Source organism: Pyrus communis, chromosome 15, assembly GCF_963583255.1.
Source record: "Pyrus communis chromosome 15, drPyrComm1.1, whole genome shotgun sequence".
NCBI lineage: Eukaryota > Viridiplantae > Streptophyta > Magnoliopsida > Rosales > Rosaceae > Pyrus > Pyrus communis.
The window spans coordinates 1,185,019-1,204,905 of NC_084817.1; the positions used below are offsets into that span (position 1 = coordinate 1,185,019).

Genomic DNA, 19,887 nt, shown 5'->3' on the forward strand with positions numbered 1-19,887 from the left:
GATTGTTTATTTGAGCAACCTTCGATAAGATGCGCACAAGCCATGTACTCGAGGTCGAGGAGTCACTCAAACATCCATTGACAATGTAGTTGTTCGCATACCCAACAACCCTGGAATTGCAGTGGTAGCCCATATCCCAGGATCAGGACCAGAAGAACAGCTGAAGAACAGCAGGGAAAGGACCATTCCTAAGTCGTCGGACGTGAGCTCGTTACCAGCAAGATCTATGAACGTTTTAAACGCCGATAACTTTAGTTCAATCTCCGCAGACGACCTGTTGAAATGCAACAGCTGCAGTGGCACTGGAATCTGGAAATTGCTTCCGAATTCTGGCAAGTATTATCAAGGATCCCTCCTATCCTTCGAGTAGAGAAAGCAGGAAGGAACAAGTAGTAACCCGGAAAAACGAAACCGAAGAAGTAGGGGATTGGTGGTGTAAGAATTTGGGCCTTTGGCATAAGCCCATGTGAAATTAAAAACCTAAAAGCAAAAATAATGAAAAAAATAGAGTTCCGTTGCCGGGACTTGAACCCGGGTCTTTCGGGTGAGAGCCGAATATCCTGACCAACTAGACTACAACGGATTATTGACACTAGGTGCAACAATAAATTATAAATACAAATATATTAAATCCACCGTGGACAGATCAAGGGCTTGTTTGGAAATGTCTTTAAAATGACTGAAAACGTTTTTAGTGAAATTTTTCTGAAACCAGTCCTTAGTAAAAATTCAAGTGGATCCTGGAAAAACACTTTAGTACTTCTTCCAACGCTTTTCAGTTATTTTAAAAGTATTTTTAAACGAATCCCAAATTTTTTAAATTTGAAGTGTATCTTCCTTACATTGTATGCATATATTTCTATATAAAAAAAAATTAGGGCTGATTTACTTTACCTCCATGTTTTGTCAATACAAACATTGCACATGTTTTGTCAATACAAACATTGCCAATGTTTTGTCAACACAAAACATTGCACATGTTTTGCTGGATTTAGTAGGCACTGACCTTGTATTGTGTATTGGGAATCATGATATTTTCTGTGTGAATGAGCAGAGAAACTTGAGTAGGGATGGTCATGCAATCTCACAACCAAAATGAGTACAACTCTATTTTGGCACCTTTCGACTCTCAGTATGTAAAATTTTCAAAGCACAACCAAATGAGATTCCTCATAAACTGTCTGTCAACTTATATTTTTTGCATAATATTTTATAATGTTGGCACGGGAATTGATGTTAAACTGTGAGGTGACAGAGAATCCTACTTTGAAATAATCCCCTTAACATTTCTCGGGTAAACAAATATTAATTCAAATTTCTTCTGTGGTTTATCTGTTTATATAAACAACGGCAGATATAGAAAAAAGAGTATACGACAAGCGATGCATAGAAGTTTCTCTCGTAATGAAGGGTCGTATTGGTTGCCTCTGTACGTGGGCCGAGAGAGTTATGAAATGCATGCAATGACAATGGAAGTGAGAACGACATGTCATGCAATTGAATACAATGAATAGTTTGTTCGTTTATTGATAGTCTGTTCGTTTTCATGACCCGATTAAATGTGTTGTCGACTCTGTTAGCGTGCAGGCCCATCGTCAAAAGAGGTTAGATCATTTTCGAACCTCACACTTCAGAGTTGGCAGACCAAATAATTCGAATTGTTTAAAAGAGAAATATCTGATCCTCAGAAGAAAGAGATTATGCGTGAAATGAGCTATAGAGAAAATACCAAAAAAAGATAGCAACATTTAAATTCAACAATTTAGATCGTTCGATCGCGAGTTCTAAAATATGAGATCCAGAGGGAGTCACCATCACTAAAAACAAATCATCATGAGTTTTAGCACCCTAATCTTTTTCACTTTATCATTTTTAACTTTTTTATGTACTCTGCACCTTTCTTTTATCATCTCTGCTCTTGTTCTTATTACCCATAAGTGGTGCATCAGTCTGATGCAGTTTGTGGGATCCAGAACAACCATGCAACTTCCTATTATTAGTGGTGTCGTCCGCTAAGATATTATAGGCGGCGCTATTAGCCCATTAGATGTTTATTGCGTATTCAAAGCAGGCAACACAAGGTGAATTAGAGACGAGAATACTTCTCACTTAGCTCGCCGTGTAGTGTTTCATTTCAATTAATTATGAATTACTATTGCGTAATTTTTTTTTTCTTTTTGTCAAATGACAATATATTATTATGTTAAATGGTATGATAGCGGAAAAGAGAAATGTTACAATGATTCTTTCAAAATGAGACTTTTCATGAACTCTTTGCTACCTCACAGTTTAAAGTTAATTTATGTGCCAACATTATAAAATATTGTAACAAAAACATGAGAGGACAAATAGACCATGAAGAGTCTCATTTTTAAGAGAATTTCCTTACATTTCTTGAGCGGAGAATACCACAATAATAGTGAATTCATTCTAAATAAAGTGACAAAAAAGTTAAGAAATAAAATAAAAAAATTGAAGGAAATTTTCAGTGTTGGTTCACATCAAAGGCTCTTTGGACCAGTCAGGGACGAGAGAGGATCCTAGGCGGATCCTTCGATCACATCCGTTCATTGTATATCGTATAGTCAGTTTTTGTCATATATTGTTTATATTCAATTTTAAATAAAAAAAATTACAATAATTTCTAATTACACGATGTATGATGAATGAATATAATTAGAGGATCCTCAGATGCTCACAAAGAATCTGATTAAGGGCACGGGTCCGACACTTCCGTGGGTCCTGACTTCTCTGCATCTCTTTCTCCGATACAGACGCCTATGCCCTGGCGGGAGACGTCGTATCTTAACGGCTACTTTCCTCTGTCTTCAGGGCTCGACACGTGGGCTATCCCGATTGAGTGCGAGCTATTTGGCGGGAAGTAGAATACCTAAACAAAAGCATTAAAAGCCCTTACCTACACCAAACCACTATGAATGATGATATTCTGCTTTGTATTTTCAAGTGGCTAGGAAGAATTAATGTTTATTTAGCATGAATGACATTGTTTTAAGAAAGAGAAAATAGAGACGTTAAAGTGACAATACATTAAATGAATCATGCGATGCAAAATCAAATTCTAAAATACGTTAGGTTTGTTGAACAGTGGTCGGGAGCTTAGCGTCTACACGAAAACCTAAGTGGATTTAAATAAATTTATTATATATCCTATAAATAAATACTGCTTATACTTAAAAATAATTGCATTGAGATACATTAATTGCAAAATAGATACACTATATTATCTACACTAAGGGATGAGAGAGTGGGCTAAGCCTCACAATGAGCTAGCAATAATGTGGTTCAAATTCGCTTTTTGTGATAATGAAACTTAAGACCTCTCACTTATCAGTGAAGAGAAATATCACTGGACCGTAGTATTAAGTGACTATAGATTATAAAGTATCACAACATAATGAAAATAAAAGGAACAAGCACATAATGTATGTTCATCTAGTATTTTACAAGTCTCTTACAATTTATTGAAAAAAAATATAATACAAAATGAAAGTTATTTATTTTCTGCCTAAATAGAGTAGCGATCTAGACGGATGCCTAGGTAAGTCTGGAAGGGTTAGGCGGATGCTTAGGCAGTCTAGACAGACGTCTAAGCATTTATAGGCGGCCTTTTATAATTTTCGAACGCCTAGGGATTAATTAGGACGGTGGTCAACCGCTTAGCGCCTAGGCTGTGCCAGACAGAAATTTAGAACAGTGCACAAAAACACGTAATACCACATAATAGTTATGAACACCGTCACCTTAACGTCTATGATTCAGGAGAACATAGTTTATGTCTAGCCCTATGGAGTGGTCCTTCGGCGACGTCAGGTCCAGGTTATGAAATTGAGCAAAAGCACGAAAAAACGGAATAAAAGGCCAACCAACAGTAGGAAATGAATTGATCAAAAGCTAATGCGCCTTTTTTTTTTCTTTTCTTTTTCCTGAATATTATAAACCCTAATAAGTACATACAAGTGCAAGAATGAAGACGATGATGATTGAGGTAATGATTTTTTTTAAATAAAAAAATGTATAAAAAAATTAGACCGGCGAAGGCAGAGAGGTTGGATCAGCTGAGGACGGGATATCCTGTCCGACCCTGCAACCTTCAAGCATGAACACAATGTCGGCAATCAATGGCCGATCAAGCGGATCAGGAGCCGTACAAAGAAGCCCCACTTTCACTCCGAGCAGGAACTCTTCCCACTCCGACGATTCGGGGTCAATCTCGAGCATCCCGGGTTCGAGCAGCTCGGTAACTTGACCCGTCTGCAGCTGATTCTTCACCCATTTCACAATGTCTTCTTCTTCCGTAAACATCACCGGCTTCCTCCCTGTCAGTATCTCCAACAGTACGATCCCGAAACTATACACGTCGGCTTCTTTCGTCGCTTGCCCCGACAATGCCGCTTCAGAGGACACGTAGCCTAAGGACCCGATCGGCGTGGTAGACGAGGATGCTTCTGCCGGTGTGGCTATGGTTAGCCGGTCTAGTCCAAATTCGGACAAATGTGCTTCGAAATCAGCATCGAAAAGCACGTTCTGCGGCTTCACATCGCCGTGTACAATTGAGACAGAGTGCAGGAATGCTAATCCGCGAGCAATGCCGAGCGCAATGAGGTGCCGCATTGGCCAATTAAGTACGTGCCCGTCTTGGTGAGAAGCCTCTTGGAGAAGAGTCCCTAGGTTTCCATTTGGCATGTAATCGTACACGAGGAGCCTCACGTCCGGGGGACCTGCGTAATAGCCTCGGAGGACTGTTAGGTTTCGATGTTTCACCTTGCCGAGAGCTTCAGCTTCTTTGCGAAAACCGCCTTCATCGAGGGTTCCATCGGGAAGGCGTCGGATTGAGAGCACCATTCCATCTTGGAATGTAGCCTTGAATACAAGTCCATATCTTCCCCTGCTCAACACATTTTCTTCATCGAATTGTCTTGTTGCTTCCAATGCCTCTGCATACGTGATCTTGCTAGTGAACATCACAAGTTTTGACCCTCCATTTTCTCCACTTCCCCGGCTCCTGTCTCCTGAGCTTGCTCGAGGGCTTGTCCGCTTCTTCTGGGGACCGGTTAACATTTCCCTAAGCTTTTTTCGCCATCGCAAGAGGCTGTAAATGTAGCCACAACAACACAATGGCAGAAGCAAAGCTCCTCCCACGGCCACCCCAATTAATAAAATCAACCTATTCCTTTTTCTCCTTCTCACATCTGCACATTCTCTACCCAGTGGCTTCCCACATAAATCTCTATTCATTGCAAACACAGAAGAATCATTGAACTGAGAACCCAGCGTCTTCGGAATCTCTCCAGCAAGGTTGTTGTTTGACAAATTCAGGTATTTCAAGTGAGGGACGAGGAGCGAAAGACTTTCGGGGATTGCTTCACTCAGCTTGTTAGAGGAAAGATCTAACACCGCGAGGTTTAATAACTTAGGCAATGAGTCTGGTATTTGACTTGAAAGTTGATTCCCATCTAACAACAGAGAAGTCAAAGAAGAACAATTGGAAATCTCCCCTGGGATTTCACCCGTCAATTTATTATGACCTACATTGAGCTCTTTCAAACTGGATAGGCGAGAGATACCGCCTGGAATTTCACCACCTAACTGATTAGAACGAAGCTCGAGCACTCCAAGATTCAAAGTATCTCCAAGCTCTTGTGGGATTGTACCCGAAATGCGATTTCCAGACAGTGATAGAACAACTAATGAGTTGAGAAATCCATAAGTTGTAGGAATATCACCAGTAAAAGCATTGTAAGATAGGTTAAGATAGACCAAACTAATCAAACTACTAAAACCTTGAGGGACATCTCCTGTTATGTGATTTTCCTGCACAGCAACCACTTGTAAATTTGGCAACCCGAAAATCTGAACCGGCAACTCCCCCGAAAGCTTCTGTTTGCTCAAATCAAGTGTTTCAAGCTTCATCAAACCCCCAATGCTCGAAGGAATGCTCCCCGAAAACCCACAATTGCTCAAATTCAAAACCTGCAAGCTCTTCAACTCTCCAACATCAATAATTTCACCAGAAAACTTGTTATTACTCAGATTCAAACTAGTCAAGTTGCTTAGCTGCATCAATAGCTCATCAGGAACTTTCCCAGTAAGATTATTGTTGCTTAAATTCAACGATTCGAGCTGCGAAAGCGCTCCTAAACTTGCCGGAATGTCGCCGGAGAATAAATTCCTAGCCAAAGACAACATCTTCAAGCTACTCATTCCTCCCAAAAACAAAGGAACTTGACCCGAAAACCTGTTTCCTTCAACATCAAGGACCTGCAACAAGCTACATTTCACAATCTCACCAGGAATTTCACCGGACAGCGAATTATTCGCCACCCGAAACTCCTCCAACCGGAGAAGATTGCCAATCTCCGGCGGCAATTGACCCGAAAACAAGTTTCCAGAAAGATTTAGAACTCTCATAATTGTTGTCACGTTTGTCAACCAAGATGGGAAGGGGCCACTTATCTGATTGGAATTTAAGTCCAAAACCCCCAATGCACTCGAACATTGTGAGATATCTGGCGGCTCAGCCATGCTCGTGAGCGCATTGAATCCAAGCTCGACAATCCTCAACGACGAGTCGTTGTTAGCAGTATTGCACAACAACGACGTGGGGACCGACCCTGACAGTTCGTTCCGTGACAGCGACACCACCTGAAGCTTCGGCATCGCTCCGATCGTCGTCGGAACCAGACCCCTCAGCGCGTTGTCGTCCGCGCTCAAATGCACGAGCGAGGAGCAGTTAGAAATCGCCGATGGCAGAGTGCCGTACAGCTGGTTCGAGTCCAGCCACAGATATTCAAGATTCTTGAGACCGCCGATGGTCGCCGGAACCACGCCGGAGAACCGATTGAACGAGAGATTGATGAGCTGGAGGCTAGAGTCCGCGGAGAAGTTCATCGGAATCTCCCCGTAGAATGTGTTCGACGAAAGGTCGAGGTACCGAAGGCTCACCCGAATGTTGCCGGAGATTGTTCCGGAGAGGAAATTTTGAGCGACGTTGAGGATTTGGAGGTTGGTGAGGTTGAGAATCGCCGGCGGGAGAGTCCCGGAGAGCGAGTTGCCATGCAAGTAAAGAGCGCGTAACAAAGCGCACTGGGAGAGAGAGGAAGGTATGGAGCCGTTGAGGTTGTTGCTGTGAAGGCTGAGCTTTCGGAGTTCGCGGAGGTCGGCGAGCTGGTCAGTAATTCGGCCGCCGAGGTGGAGACGAGGCAGGCGGAGCTCCCGAACTCGGTTATCGTAACAGCCGACGCCACGCCAGTCACACGGGGCTGACGGCGTGGACGCATCCCAGCTGTCGAGCGCGCCAAGCGGGTCGTGAAGGTTGCGCTTAAACGCCGTTAACGCTTGTATCTCGGAAAGTGATGTTTGCCTTTGAGCGGCCGTTAAGGCGGCGGCGAAGCAAATAGGAACCGCAAATGCTACGACGAAGAGGAAGGAGAAATTAGCCGTTGCCATGGGTACTGCTGGGTACACGGTGAGGCCAGAGAGAGTACTGTAATGCAGAATGTGCTGGGTATATAATTTTATTTTTGGTAGCAGTGGGATGAGTGCTGGGTTTGTAGTGGGGTGGGAGGAGCGTCTGAAGAAACGGAAGGGAAAGAAAGGAATGGATTGTCTCTGGATTCCTTTCACTTAATCATTCTCGAACCATTTGGATTTTTAAAATTTGATTAAACGGGCAAAATTATTATAACTTTTAAAGTGAACCGTATTTCAAGCGCTCTAATTTTTTTGATTATAGCTTTTGGGGAATCGAGGACAAACCAAAAGTAAAAATCCACAACCCCTTTCTTTGAAAAAAGGAATTCTTTCCGGATCCTCTTTCATTTAATCCTTCTTATTAAACAATTCGAATTTTTAAAATTTGATCAAACGGCTAAAGTTATTATAACTTTTAAATTGAATCTGTATTTCAAGAACTCTAATTGTTTGATGAGAATGATTAAGTGAAAGGAATGCGAAGAGGATTTCTTTACTCTTGATTTAAGTGGAAGGAATTCGAAGAAGATTCATTTTCGGAAAGAAAGGGGTTGTGGATTTTTACTTTTGGTTTTTCTCCGATTCCCCCAAAAGCCATAATCCAAAAAAAAACCTTTTTTATATATTTGACCCATTAAACCTTTTTTATTTGTGAAAATGACCCGGAAAGTCTCTTTCCGGCGAGGTTCTTGCATACGGCCGTCCGTGGGCCGGCACTCTCCCACATAAAATGGAGCCCCAGCAAGACCGGGTAGCAGTAACCAAATACGAGAGGATTGGGTAGTCCACAATCAGGCGTTAGCATTCCTTAGAATTTCTTTTATGATCACATCATCACATGTTACTCATTTACTCGTATTACAATGCGTAATTTTTTCTTGTTATTGAGCGAGGTTTCTTAGTGTTACTATCATATACCTCCGGATCATTAGTAATTTATTCTTGTTGTGTGTCTGTTTGAGACAATTTATGAAAATTAAGTGTTTTTGAGACAACCTAAAAAGCTAAAGACTACATTTGAAAACTAAAAACTCGTGTCATTAAAAAATATATCTTAAAATGGGACATATTAACCATATCGTCTTTTTATATTATAACATGTGAAACAATACTTTTTTTTTTTTTTTTACCCAGATACACATAAAAATTTACATAGGATGGCACAAACTATGCAAACCCAAACGTGAATATCAAGAACTATAGTTGCGTCTTTATGAAAAATGCAACTTGATTACCATCACGGGGTATAAATACAAAGATGCACTACCATCAACACCTTACTAACAATAGAACCACCAAATGAAAAATACAGCACACTAAACGGTGTACATTTTCGATGTGGGCCTTGATAAAAACCTTGCCAAATTTTGAATCTCTCTTTCATACAACATAGTTAAAATAAATCATCACTTGTATTCTAAGAAGAATAAAGAAAACCTGATAATGTTTTAGTTGGGTCTATATCCACAACATTTTTTGGGCTAGAGTAATGAGAGAAGCCTTTCAAATGGGCCTTTAACTGAAGCCCATATGAAAACAAAAAAAGATAAAAAGATAAAATCAAATTCCGTTGCCGGGACTTGAACCCGGGTCTTTCGGGTGAGAGCCGAATATCCTGACCAACTAGACTACAACGGATTTGATATCCTGTGAACAAACAATGAAATATATTCATTGAATTGATGCCAATAGACTAAGGTAAACAAGGAAATAAAAATCTCTATATATAGTGGAGGTTAGTTTTTTCTGATGCTTATTAGTTTATTTGGTATTGGTAAAATAAATTTATTTTTGAGCAGAATTTTATGATGACATATGAGTTTGCAATTGCTATTTGTACTTATCTTCATGAATGGTTGATAGTTAATACTCACAAGATTGATAAACCATATAGGATTGAATTTTTACTCCATTGTGAAGTTCCTCCTTTAGATTAGTTTAAGCTTAATGCTGATGGTTGTAAGAACGAAAGTGATAGTTCTACTGGAGCAGGTGGTGTTTTAAGAGATTCTGATGGTAAATGAATTTATGGGTTTTGCGCTAATTCGGGCACATGTGAGATTCTTAATTAAGGATTCTTTACTTGAGCTTCCAATTACTTGGAGATTACAAATTGATAAATTACTAGTGGAATTAGAATCTGCAATCACAATTCATTTGGTGTCGCAAGCTACTAGCAATAATTATTCTTTCGGTCCCCTTGTTTTGGCTTGCCAATAATTGCTTTCAAGACCTTGGTATTGCAAATTTCGGCATGTCTCCAGATAAAAGAAATTTATTTTAATACTCCTCCTTCTTATTCAGTTAATTTTATTCGTAAAGATCGAATTGAGTGTTCCGGTCCAAATTTATTATTAAGTAGGGTATTTTTTTTTTATCAAATTGAGTAGGTTTGTTTGGCTGTTGCTTTTAGCCACGTTTTTCAACCAAAAAAAAAATGGAAATAAAAATCTCCCAGAGGAGAAGGCTTGAAAGGGTTTAAGCAGACGTATCACACTCTCCAAATGGAGACCCGAAACACTTCGGCATCGGCTTCTCCACTCCCCGCCTCCTCCTTCTTCGACAGCACGTTCTACATTCCGGCAACCATCTCCAGCAGGGGCTGCGATGTGATCTTGTTGCTGAGACAATTTGGAAGGTACAAACGCTTCGAAAGCTACAGGCCTTGGAATGAATTCGAAAGGCCAGGATTATTTAATCTCTAGGCTCCCAAATTATAGCTCTAGAGAGAATGTGCTTCCCACTATCTTGATCAACTAGTTTAATTCTCATATATTGTCATAATCGTGTAATTTATCTTTGTACAAATTCTTTCCACATTTAATTTCAACGATTCAAATTGTCTGTTTTGTAAGTTTCGATTCATAGATTATCCTTGCAATATTTCGATTCAATCCGTAACCATTTGCTCAGTTAATTGTCACAATAAAATTTCAATGTTTTTTAAATTATAGTATTCGTCAATTTTTTTGTACTTAATTAGATGCTTTAAATATTCCCAATATAGCTAATATTCATGGATGACCTATGAGGTGCAACTTGAAAAGGTAAACTGTTCAGGTCGTTAAAGTTCGATATGATATGTGCCTCATAACTAATCTCCATTTGTGGAAAAAATAAGAATCACTTTCCTTACCAGCTATGTATAATTATATATGTCAAAGAGATCTTAATCCTAGTTATGCATGTAAAATAATAAACAAAATGAGTTAGTGTTGCTACGCAAACATAATAGAAAAACGTTAGGATTAATTTTCGTTTATGTTAATTGATACATATTGAAACTCATATACATTAATGTCAAACCAAAAAGTTTAATGAAACATATTAAAGTTGAACAATGTTGGACGCATCACACATATACAAAGTGAAACAGTCCAAACACAAAATAAAACCACACAAACATCATCTGATAAAGTGGTGCATAACACCGTGACAGATTTAAGATACCGCAACTTTTATATCCGATTTATTATCTCTATGATCGAGCTAACACAAATTGCCACATGTAAGCACACTGATCAACATAAGAACTCAGTCAGCTGGACAACATGCTTATGTAAAGCTGGCGTACCTTAATCGTGCCAACCAATGCCAATACATAAAATACTTTAAAAAATCATAAATACTTAAAAAAAAAAATTTAACAGGCCCACTAGACCCAACCACACTCACCCATCGTCATCAATCATCTTTGCATAAACGAGAACCAGTTAATAAAAATGAAATTTTAACGAAAAATTTTTGGTATTATTTATATTTTAATATTAAAAAATTAATCTTGGTACTATTATTTTATCTTTATAGTTAAAATTTAAATTTTTCAGATCATTTCCATTAATTTTCTTTAATAAAAATTCCCTAAAAAAAAAAAAAAAAAAACTTAAACAAGAGAGAGAAAGAAAGAGAAAACAAGCGTCGTCTTCTTTCTCTCTCTCTCTCTCTCTCTCTCTCCTTTTTCTGGCTCAGAGAAAACAGTCGGTACACCCAAATGAGAGATTAAACCTCATTAATCACAGAATTATTAGTCTAATCACGGATTAAACCCCCAGAACCAGATTAATTAATTTAGATGCGTACCCCCGCCGCACCGTATATTTTTGGTCCCCCTCGGTCACTCTCCCATTTATCGCCAATTAAAACTTGGAAAACCCTCCAGAAGAATTAAATTCCGAAAGTAAAGCGGAGTTTTAATGACGACGAGAGGGAGCAGATCGGAGAAGGTGAAACGGATTTTCTACCAGTTCGATGACAACCACGACGGCGGCCTCAACCGCGATGAGATGGCGGCGCTCGTTGTCGCCGTAAACCCTAGGGTCAAATTTTCCAACGAGCAGATCAATGCCATTTTGGACGAGGTGTTCCGGACCTACGGGGACTTCATCGACGGCGAGAAGGGGCTGACGTACGAGGGGCTTTTGCGGACGTACGACGACGGAGCCGGCGATGTGGACCGTGACTTCGACGCGCTCGGGTTGGAGCTTACGCTGGACGAGACGAAGGCGTCCGAGGCGTCGTCGTCGTCGATTGTCGACGAGCGGGTAGTGGAGTCGCAGAAGAAGCAGAGGACGGCGGCGTGGGCGGTGTCGCCGAACCACGGGATCGTGTTCGACGACACGTGGAAGATTGTGGACGATTTGGAGATTCTGGTGAAGCGGTTGAAGGCGAAGCAGAGCAAAGACGGGAAATTGAAGGCGGACAACATCGACGCCTTCTCCGACGCCGGTTGGTCGAGGGAATTGGGGCCGTCGTCGGAGATTTCTGAGAAAAGGGTATTTTGGGAGGAGAATGGGCATGATTACGTTCTGTTCGTCAAAGAATTGGGGGTGCTGAGGAGCCGGGCCGACGGAGCGAGGTCACGTGAGCAGGCCTTCGACGGGAACATGGCGATTGGGAGGGTGCTGTACGAGCACCAGCTGTTTAAGGAGGCGTTGGTGAGCTTCAAGAGGTCCTGTGAGTTGCAGCCGGTGGATGTGCGGCCGCATTTCCGAGCTGGGAATTGCTTGTATGTTCTTGGCAGGTACAAGGAAGCCAAAGAAGAGTTTTTGCTGGCGTTGGAGGCGGCGGAGGCCGGCGGCAACCAGTGGGCTTATCTGCTTCCACAGATTTATGTGAATCTCGGGATTGCGCTTGAAGGTGAAGGTATGGTTATGAGTGCTTGTGAGTATTACAGAGAAGCTGCAATTCTATGTCCAACACATTTTAGAGCTTTGAAACTTTTGGGTAGTGCTCTTTTCGGGGTTGGGGAATATGAGGCGGCTGTCAAGGCCTTGGATGAGGCCATTTTTATGAAACCTGATTATGCCGATGCGCATTGTGATTTGGCTTCGGCTTTGCATGCCATGGGGGAGGATGAGAGGGCAATTGCCACATTTCAGAAAGCTATTGATTTGAAGCCTGGTCATGTGGATGCTTTGTATAATTTGGGTGGGCTGTATATGGATTCGGGTAGGTTTCCGAGAGCTTCTGAGATGTATACTAGGGTTTTAGCTGTGTGGCCGAACCATTGGCGTGCGCAGCTTAACAAGGCCGTGTCTTTGTTGGGAGCTCGGGAAACTGAGGAGGCTAAGAAGGCTCTGAAGGAAGCATTGAAAATGACCAACAGGGTTGAATTGCATGATGCCATTGCACATTTGAAGCAGCTGCAGAAGAAGAAGGTGAAGGCAACCAATGGAGAGGGTTCTTTTGTCACTGTGGAACCCTCGAAATTCAAGACAGTTGGGGAGAAGACTACTTTGAGGCAAGAATTGGCCAATGCACTTGAGATTAGGGCCTTTCAGAGGATTACCAGGTTGAGTCGATGTGATGTGGAGCTTCTTAAGAAGGAAATGAATGATGGTGAAGTACCTCTTTCGTATTCAGGTACTGGTGTTCCTCAGAGATCCATACGCAAGCCTAATTTAGAAGTAATCCTCCGCAGGTTGCTTGATTTTCTAAAGCCAGAGACTTTCCAAGGAGCTGTTAAAGCCATAAACGAGAGGATACTCTCTGTCATGGATGAAACAGGCTCAGGAAGAGTGGATTTGGGAATGTTTTTTGCTGTTTTAGCCCCTATTTGCAGTGGCTCGCCAGAAAAGCGCAAACGAGTTGCATTTGATGCGCTCTTGTGGCGTCCTGTAAACGAGGGTGGTGGTTCCCAGATAAGAAAAGCTGATGCCACTAGCTATATCAATCTGTTGAGAGCCATGTATGTCCCTTCCCACGGGGTTAGCGAGATGCTGGAACTCCATGGAGAAACGGATCTTTCCACAGTGTCTTTCACAGAGTTTCTTGTCATGTTTGACGACCCAGATTGGGGTTTTGGTATCATGTCCACGCTGTTGAAGCTTGAAACCGGGGACAGAAACCGCCACGGTAACCATGTCTGCTCGGTCTGCCGCTACCCGATCATCGGGTCCCGATTTAAGGAGGTAAAATCTCATTTCAGCTTGTGTAATCAATGCTATAGCGAGGGAAAGGTGCCTCCTACCTCGAAGCAGGAAGAGTACAAATTCAGAGAATACGGAAGCGAGGCTGAAGCCATGAAACACAAGTGCAAGTGCTTTACATTGCAATCCCACAAGGCCCCATAGCTAGACCTTTTTTCTGTTTATAGGCCCCATAGCTAGACCTTTTTTCTGTTTATAGGCCCCATAGCTAGACCTTTTTTCTGTTTATTCTGTATATTTCCTTCGTCGTAATGTAGTTGTTCAGTGTGAAATATGTAGATCACGAATGTGTTCGGTGGGCATTATGCCGTTGTATAATAAATTTGTTTCTTCCACCGGTGTTTCCGATAAATCTCGTAGTAAAACGTAAATTAGATGTAAGGTTCTAAAAAAACGTTAGGCGTTAGTCGGACAGTGAGTTGAAGCCTAGCGCCTAGGCGGATTTAAGTAAGTTTATTACATATTGTATAAGTATCTATTTATACTTAAAAAACATACATAATTATATTGAGATACATAAAATGACATATAAATTATAAAGTATTATAACATATTGAAAACATGGAAACAAGCATATAATGAATATTCATTCAAGTATTCAAATAGTCTCTTACGCTTTATTGAAAAAATTGATTTTCTGTCTAAGTGAGAGTGGAGACCTAAACAGGGTTTAATCAGGCTAGAAGGACGGTGACCAGCAGACTAGCACCTAGACGGGGGCTTTTAGAACAGTGAATATATGTAGGACGAGAAGTGGTTAGGGTTTCCATTCTGTTAGCATGCAAGAAGCGTGGTTGAGACATTCATCTGGTGTGAGAAAGAAAGGAAACGAATTTTGCTCAAACAATACCCGCTTCTTTTATATCAGCATTTTTTTGCTGACGGTTGCGAAATGCAGCTTCAAGCTCGAAATTTGAAAACCCTAACCTGCATTGCAGCTAGCCAAGAAGAACCATCATGGAAGCAGTACCAGTGACCTCAGCATCATCGGCGAAGCACATGATATCCATGATGATCGTGTCTGTTATGATGATTACGCCTACAAGGGCAACGACATCACTGACATCATCACTGATATCACCAGCCACGGCCCCAGCTCTGTTACCAGCATTTCTTCCTTCCGAGCAACTGAAAAATCAGGTGCGCCAGGGAGGAGGAGGACATGAATGCCGATATGAGACGCAAGCCTCGGAGATAACTCTTGAGGACTACGGCATTTGGAGTCCCACACCTTATTTTGGTAGAGGTGATATGGCTCCAATTCCCCATTGAGAATTATGTTCTTGCCATCTACAGGTTGAAGTTTCTTTAGCAAAACATGTTTGTGTTGATTCCTTAAAATCTCTGGTTTAGCAAAGCAAGAATATACACTGAATTATAGGGGGGGGGGGGGGGGGGGGGGCAAAAAAATGACAAATCAAAGAAATACATTAGAAAATTATGGGAAGAACGATGCTTATCATCCATGCTTTGTAACGGATCTTTCATCTCTTGCTACATTACATATGCGTATAAAGAACTCGAGGCATGTTTTATGACCGGCCAAAAACATCAGAAACCAAGCTTTCCGAACATAAATTATACTCGATCCCAATGTCACTTGAATTCTATACTAATAAAAATCAAGGCAATGAGGATGAAACATACGGTGCCTCGTTTAACATGGTTGGTCGTAGATTATCTGTATGTGTCTTCTTGGTGTTGTGAAATGTGGAAGCTCATGGGATACCGCCTTCTTGACAATTATCCTGTGCTCTCTTAAGTCTAACCTAGAAGAACATAATTAAACGAATCAATTAATATAAACTGTACTTCCATAAACAGAAGGATTTAACGAAAAAATGATGCAATTTCAATTACCTAGAGAAATAACTTAATGATTGGCACAATCACATTAGATGAATAGAAGAAGGGCCCGAAATAGCAACTACTCTCTGGGCATGCTGTGCTTCACCCTTGTAGAGTTCCTTTATTTCTTTTTTAGTGCGGCGTGCTTCACGCCTTTCCTCCTTAACAGCAGCCTGCATGCATAAATCCCCGAGTCATAATCAAAGAACCAACAGCACTTAACAATGAAACAACATAAACAAAATACAATGCACAATTGCACAAATTATCGGGTGCCAAAAAGCGTAGCTTTGGAATATGTGGATGCAAGTTTTATGCTTCCAGCTTTTGCCCTCAAATTGTAACATTCTGGAGTTTATAAAAGTACGGTAAGCTGGATGTAATGGCATGCTCAAGATAAGCAAATATGGATAGCAGAATAGTGAATGGATACCTTTCGCTCTTTCTTCTCCTCCTTTGACTCCTGACCATGCTGCTTCCTTTTCAGCGGCTGATTTTTCAAGGCACCCGTGTCTTTCACCTTCTCAGAAGTAGCTTTTTTACCATGAGGCAGGAAGTCCACGGGCAACTTCTGTTTTCCTCGAAGAGTTATCACACGATCGGTGGAATCCAAGGCTCCAGAAACCGTTTCAGAAAGCTTCTTCCTTCTAGTTGCTCCTGGAGCTTCAATTTTTCCAGGGTGGTTATCAAGATTTGAATATGTAGTAACAATGGTCTCACAGTCCCACACTTCTGATTCATCGCTAGACTCTTCTACAATGACCACGTCTCCATCTTGATCTTCGTTCTCATATTTCTCAGCATATTCCGCACAGCGCCGAATAAGGTCATTAGCAGAGTCCACTAGCTCTTTCGTTTTTACTGTCTCGTTATCCCGCAACAAATCTGCAGGAGCCTTGTAATTTCCATCCAGCTCTAAGTCATCCATCACATGCTCATTAAGGGTGGCATGTTTGAGCTTCTCTGCAAGGGACTCATCTTCTTCAGGTATATAACCGTAATCATCATCATCGTCATTGTCATAACTGCCATACTCCTGACCTACAAGCTGGTTGTTTTTTTTTATAAACAACAAAAATGTGAGCTAAAATAGATACAAACGAAAAAGGGTGGCAACAAATATGATATCGTGAGACTCAAACTACAGAGTTTAAATAACATGACTAAACCTGCCAAAAAACTAACTCACCAATTCAAATTGCTCATCCAAAAGGCGATGAACTCGTGGTTTTTCAACCACAGAGTGATCCTTTGCTTCAGCCACGCTATTTGTTCGTGCTCCATTTGCTTCATTGCTCACATTTTTGTTCTCAGGTTGTTCGACAAAACTTGCCGTATTATCTATAACCCCATCCTCCTCCTCCTCCTCCTCCTCCTCCTCTTCTTCCTCTTCTTCGGGTTGGTTAGCCTGAACCACGAAATCTTCTTCCAAGTCCTCAACATCAGAACCAAACCTCGAAACATCACTATCATCAAGCAATTTAGACACTTCTGGATCAACCACTTTCTGAACCCTTACATTAACCGTCTTAGAAGCCACACTGTAAATAACCTTCTCGTTCGGAGCTTCGGTTTCCGAAATGCGCAATCTTGAAGCATCATATGCCTAAAAATCCACAACACTGTGTTTTAAGTACACAAAAGAAATCCCTTTACCTAAGTTTTGATAGCTCAAAAATGCAAAAGACAGAAAATTTCTACTTTACTCTTTCTTTTTCCTCAATTTTCTCGGAAACCAAACAGAATTTAAGCAACCGAAAGCTAAGTTAGCTAACCAACCTTTTCATCGCGCGGGAGCTCACCCAGCTTAGCCTTTGAATTCTGATAAAACGCAGAACCGCCGCCAGTATTCCTGATCTCCCTCATATGCAGCAAGTAATTGTAACCGTCGTCTGGAAACCCTAGCTCCAGAATCTCCTTCCTTACGTTGTCAGGCAAAGGCTGAGCTGCCAATGACGCCGCCGAGCTCCCGTAACCATGGCCATAGTCCCCGCCGCCGCCATCCTCGGGCGCATCGGCGTATATCGAATTAGGATCATCGTTGTATCCGTCGGCACCGGAGCCGTGGTCAGGGTTATCCTCCGGGAACAAGCTGTCAACGCAGTAGCTGCTGTTGTCGACTCGTACAAAGACTCGGTCATTGCCGGGTGAGTCATCGTAGTTGGGATCGGACGAGTCGCGGGCGACTAATTGGAAGGTCGCCGATTTTTTCTTGTCGATGAATTTCTTCTTCCCCATTTTTCGCCGAACTGGAAATTGTTGAGAGAGAGAGAAGACGGTGAAGTCGTGAGATAAAACCCTATCAATACCTTCTTGGGTCGACCCAAATGGCCCAAAACTCCAAACCATTATCTATTTGGGTCTGGTGTTTGGACCGGCTCTAAGATTTGTATTAAACTTAACGGTCAACGCAAATGGCCCAAAATTCCAAACCATTATCTATTTGGGTCTGGTGTTTAGACCGGCCCAAAATTTAAACGGGTTTTAGTCAATTTTGCTCATTTCTACAAAATTCATCAACAGCCATATTTTCATGCAATTTTTTGGAAAATTATCCAAGGAACATTGGATGATATGGAAATGAATGATTGAGCTTAAAGAGTAAATATTTAAAAGTTATGAAAAATAACACTCATTGATTCATTGAAGCTGAACTCTTTAAATATGTTATGATCAACGAAACTCTATTCTAACTATGTTCTGATTCCGCTTGTATTTTGATTGATTATTTAAGCTTTCAAGCTTAAAATTTCAATAGAAATTGCTTTTACGACTCACTAAACAGTAAATTCGTTTTTACGTAATCTATAATATTTTCTTTATCGTGCACACAAAAGGTCTTGTGAAAACTAGAAAATCTCATTTCCACCTAAACTCAACCCTAGGAAGAAAATAGCTTTATCAAATATTTGTGAATTTTCTGATCATGTCGTTTCTTCCTAGGAAATGTAGATTTTACTGAATTTTCAAGTTTGAAAACTAAAATAATCAATCAAACTACAAGCGGAGCAGAACATAGTCAAAATAGAGTTACATTGATCAGAGCATCTTTGAGATGTTCTCCATGAATTTTAAGAAGCTTAATTATGGGCAATGAAAAGTTATGTGAAAATAAGTTTTATTATTGCTTTTGTAGAAATTTGTTTTATGATTACACGCTACAAAAATCTGAACTTCCTAACATTACTCTATTGTAATTAATCCATTTGGTGTATTTGATGAGAGTTATACTTTTGTTGTATTATAATTAGTTAACACGGAGGAGTTGGAAGCATGATGGCAAATAAGTATACTGCTGTATATGTACATATGATGTTAAAATTAACACTGCGAAGTCCAGCCTTAATGGCCAAGCAAAACTTAATAAATATTGTACTGATCACATTGCAGGTGGACCTGAAAATCATACAATTCATGTGACAGTGTGATCCACTGCATGCTATTATATGTATATGCATATATATATATATATATATATATATATATATCTGTGTGTTGGTGTGTGTGTGTGCATGTATTGCTGTATATATAACCTAGTTTAATCAACTCTTTGTGATTATATTGCAAATTAACCCAAAAATGATGGATTCGAAGATGGAAATGATAATTACATGCCATTTTTCTTTTTATACAAGTCTTTATTTGTTGATTCTTTAATTGAATAATCAAACGGACAAAAAATACGATTAAACAGTGGTTTGTAAAAAAAAAAAAAATGATGTGTTTGATTATTATTTCTCATCAAATATTAAAAAACTGTTTAATTGTGATCCCATGGATAAGCTAAGATTGAAATACCAGTAGGGTTGACTGATCGAGAAGAGAGCTAGCCTGGTCACACCAGCGTGTCATAAGTTGAGAGATTTTTCAATGTGATCGGCACACGAGGTAGTATACTATGTGTTATTATACAAATTGTAGGATTTGTGTGTCAAAAAGTTAATAACTAAAAAAATAAAATTTCTCACAATTTATATAAAAATACGTGTTGTACCACGCGTATTCCCGTCACAATGAAAAATTTCTCCTATAAGTGGGCGAGAGTGGGGCGCCTTGGAGCAGGCTGTGAAGTGAAGCATGCATGTTGCGCAACCGCCACTTTAACCTAATTCTTCCAGCC

The 19,887-nt window shown here is 40.6% G+C and overlaps 3 protein-coding genes and 2 non-coding genes across 6 annotated transcripts; 1 reads left to right on the forward strand and 4 right to left on the reverse strand.

The window, feature by feature from the left end:
* Nucleotides 1-510: 510 nt before the first annotated feature.
* Nucleotides 511-583, reverse strand: TRNAE-CUC (transfer RNA glutamic acid (anticodon CUC)). Its single transcript has one exon. It is a non-coding gene; the product is annotated as a tRNA-Glu (tRNA).
* Nucleotides 584-3,979: 3,396 nt separating this feature from the next.
* Nucleotides 3,980-7,472, reverse strand: LOC137718822 (probable LRR receptor-like serine/threonine-protein kinase At4g36180). Its single transcript, XM_068458360.1, has one exon. The coding sequence runs from the start codon at nt 7,465-7,467 to the stop codon at nt 4,045-4,047; it is 3,423 nt and encodes a 1,140-aa protein (XP_068314461.1). The 5' UTR covers nt 7,468-7,472; the 3' UTR covers nt 3,980-4,044.
* Nucleotides 7,473-9,056: 1,584 nt separating this feature from the next.
* On the reverse strand, nt 9,057-9,129 carry TRNAE-CUC (transfer RNA glutamic acid (anticodon CUC)). The gene has a single exon. It is a non-coding gene; the product is annotated as a tRNA-Glu (tRNA).
* A 2,322-nt stretch (nt 9,130-11,451) lies between these two features.
* Nucleotides 11,452-14,069, forward strand: LOC137717598 (uncharacterized TPR repeat-containing protein At1g05150-like). The gene has a single exon (XM_068457010.1). It carries the CDS (start codon nt 11,685-11,687, stop codon nt 14,061-14,063), a length of 2,379 nt encoding a protein of 792 aa, XP_068313111.1. The 5' UTR covers nt 11,452-11,684; the 3' UTR covers nt 14,064-14,069.
* Nucleotides 14,070-15,329: 1,260 nt separating this feature from the next.
* Nucleotides 15,330-18,050, reverse strand: LOC137717402 (uncharacterized). 2 transcript variants are annotated; one of them, XM_068456767.1, is made up of 5 exons: nt 17,547-18,050; nt 16,957-17,373; nt 16,201-16,815; nt 15,780-15,940; nt 15,330-15,683 (listed from the first exon to the last, which is right to left on the reverse strand). In XM_068456767.1, the coding sequence occupies exons 1-4, from the start codon at nt 18,003-18,005 to the stop codon at nt 15,809-15,811; spliced, it is 1,623 nt and encodes a 540-aa protein (XP_068312868.1). In that variant the 5' UTR covers nt 18,006-18,050; the 3' UTR covers nt 15,330-15,683; nt 15,780-15,808. The 2 variants fall into 2 exon arrangements, with proteins under 2 accessions (XP_068312868.1, XP_068312867.1); XM_068456766.1 differs by having other exon boundaries at nt 15,330-15,688.
* Nucleotides 18,051-19,887: the final 1,837 nt, after the last annotated feature.

What these genes read in the sequence shown, in the direction of transcription:
- LOC137718822 (XM_068458360.1), bottom strand. Translation starts at nt 7,467, where the DNA reads ATGGCAACGGCTAATTTCTCCTTCCTCTTCGTCGTAGCATTTGCGGTT.
- LOC137717598 (XM_068457010.1), top strand. Translation starts at nt 11,685, where the DNA reads ATGACGACGAGAGGGAGCAGATCGGAGAAGGTGAAACGGATTTTCTAC.
- LOC137717402 (XM_068456767.1), bottom strand. Translation starts at nt 18,005, where the DNA reads ATGGGGAAGAAGAAATTCATCGACAAGAAAAAATCGGCGACCTTCCAA. An exon ending in AGCTCCCGCGCGATGAAAAG is followed by an intron (nt 17,374 to 17,546) that starts GTTGGTTAGCTA and finishes GTGGATTTTTAG; the next exon opens with GCATATGATGCTTCAAGATT. An exon ending in TGGATGAGCAATTTGAATTG is followed by an intron (nt 16,816 to 16,956) that starts GTGAGTTAGTTT and finishes AAAAACAACCAG; the next exon opens with CTTGTAGGTCAGGAGTATGG.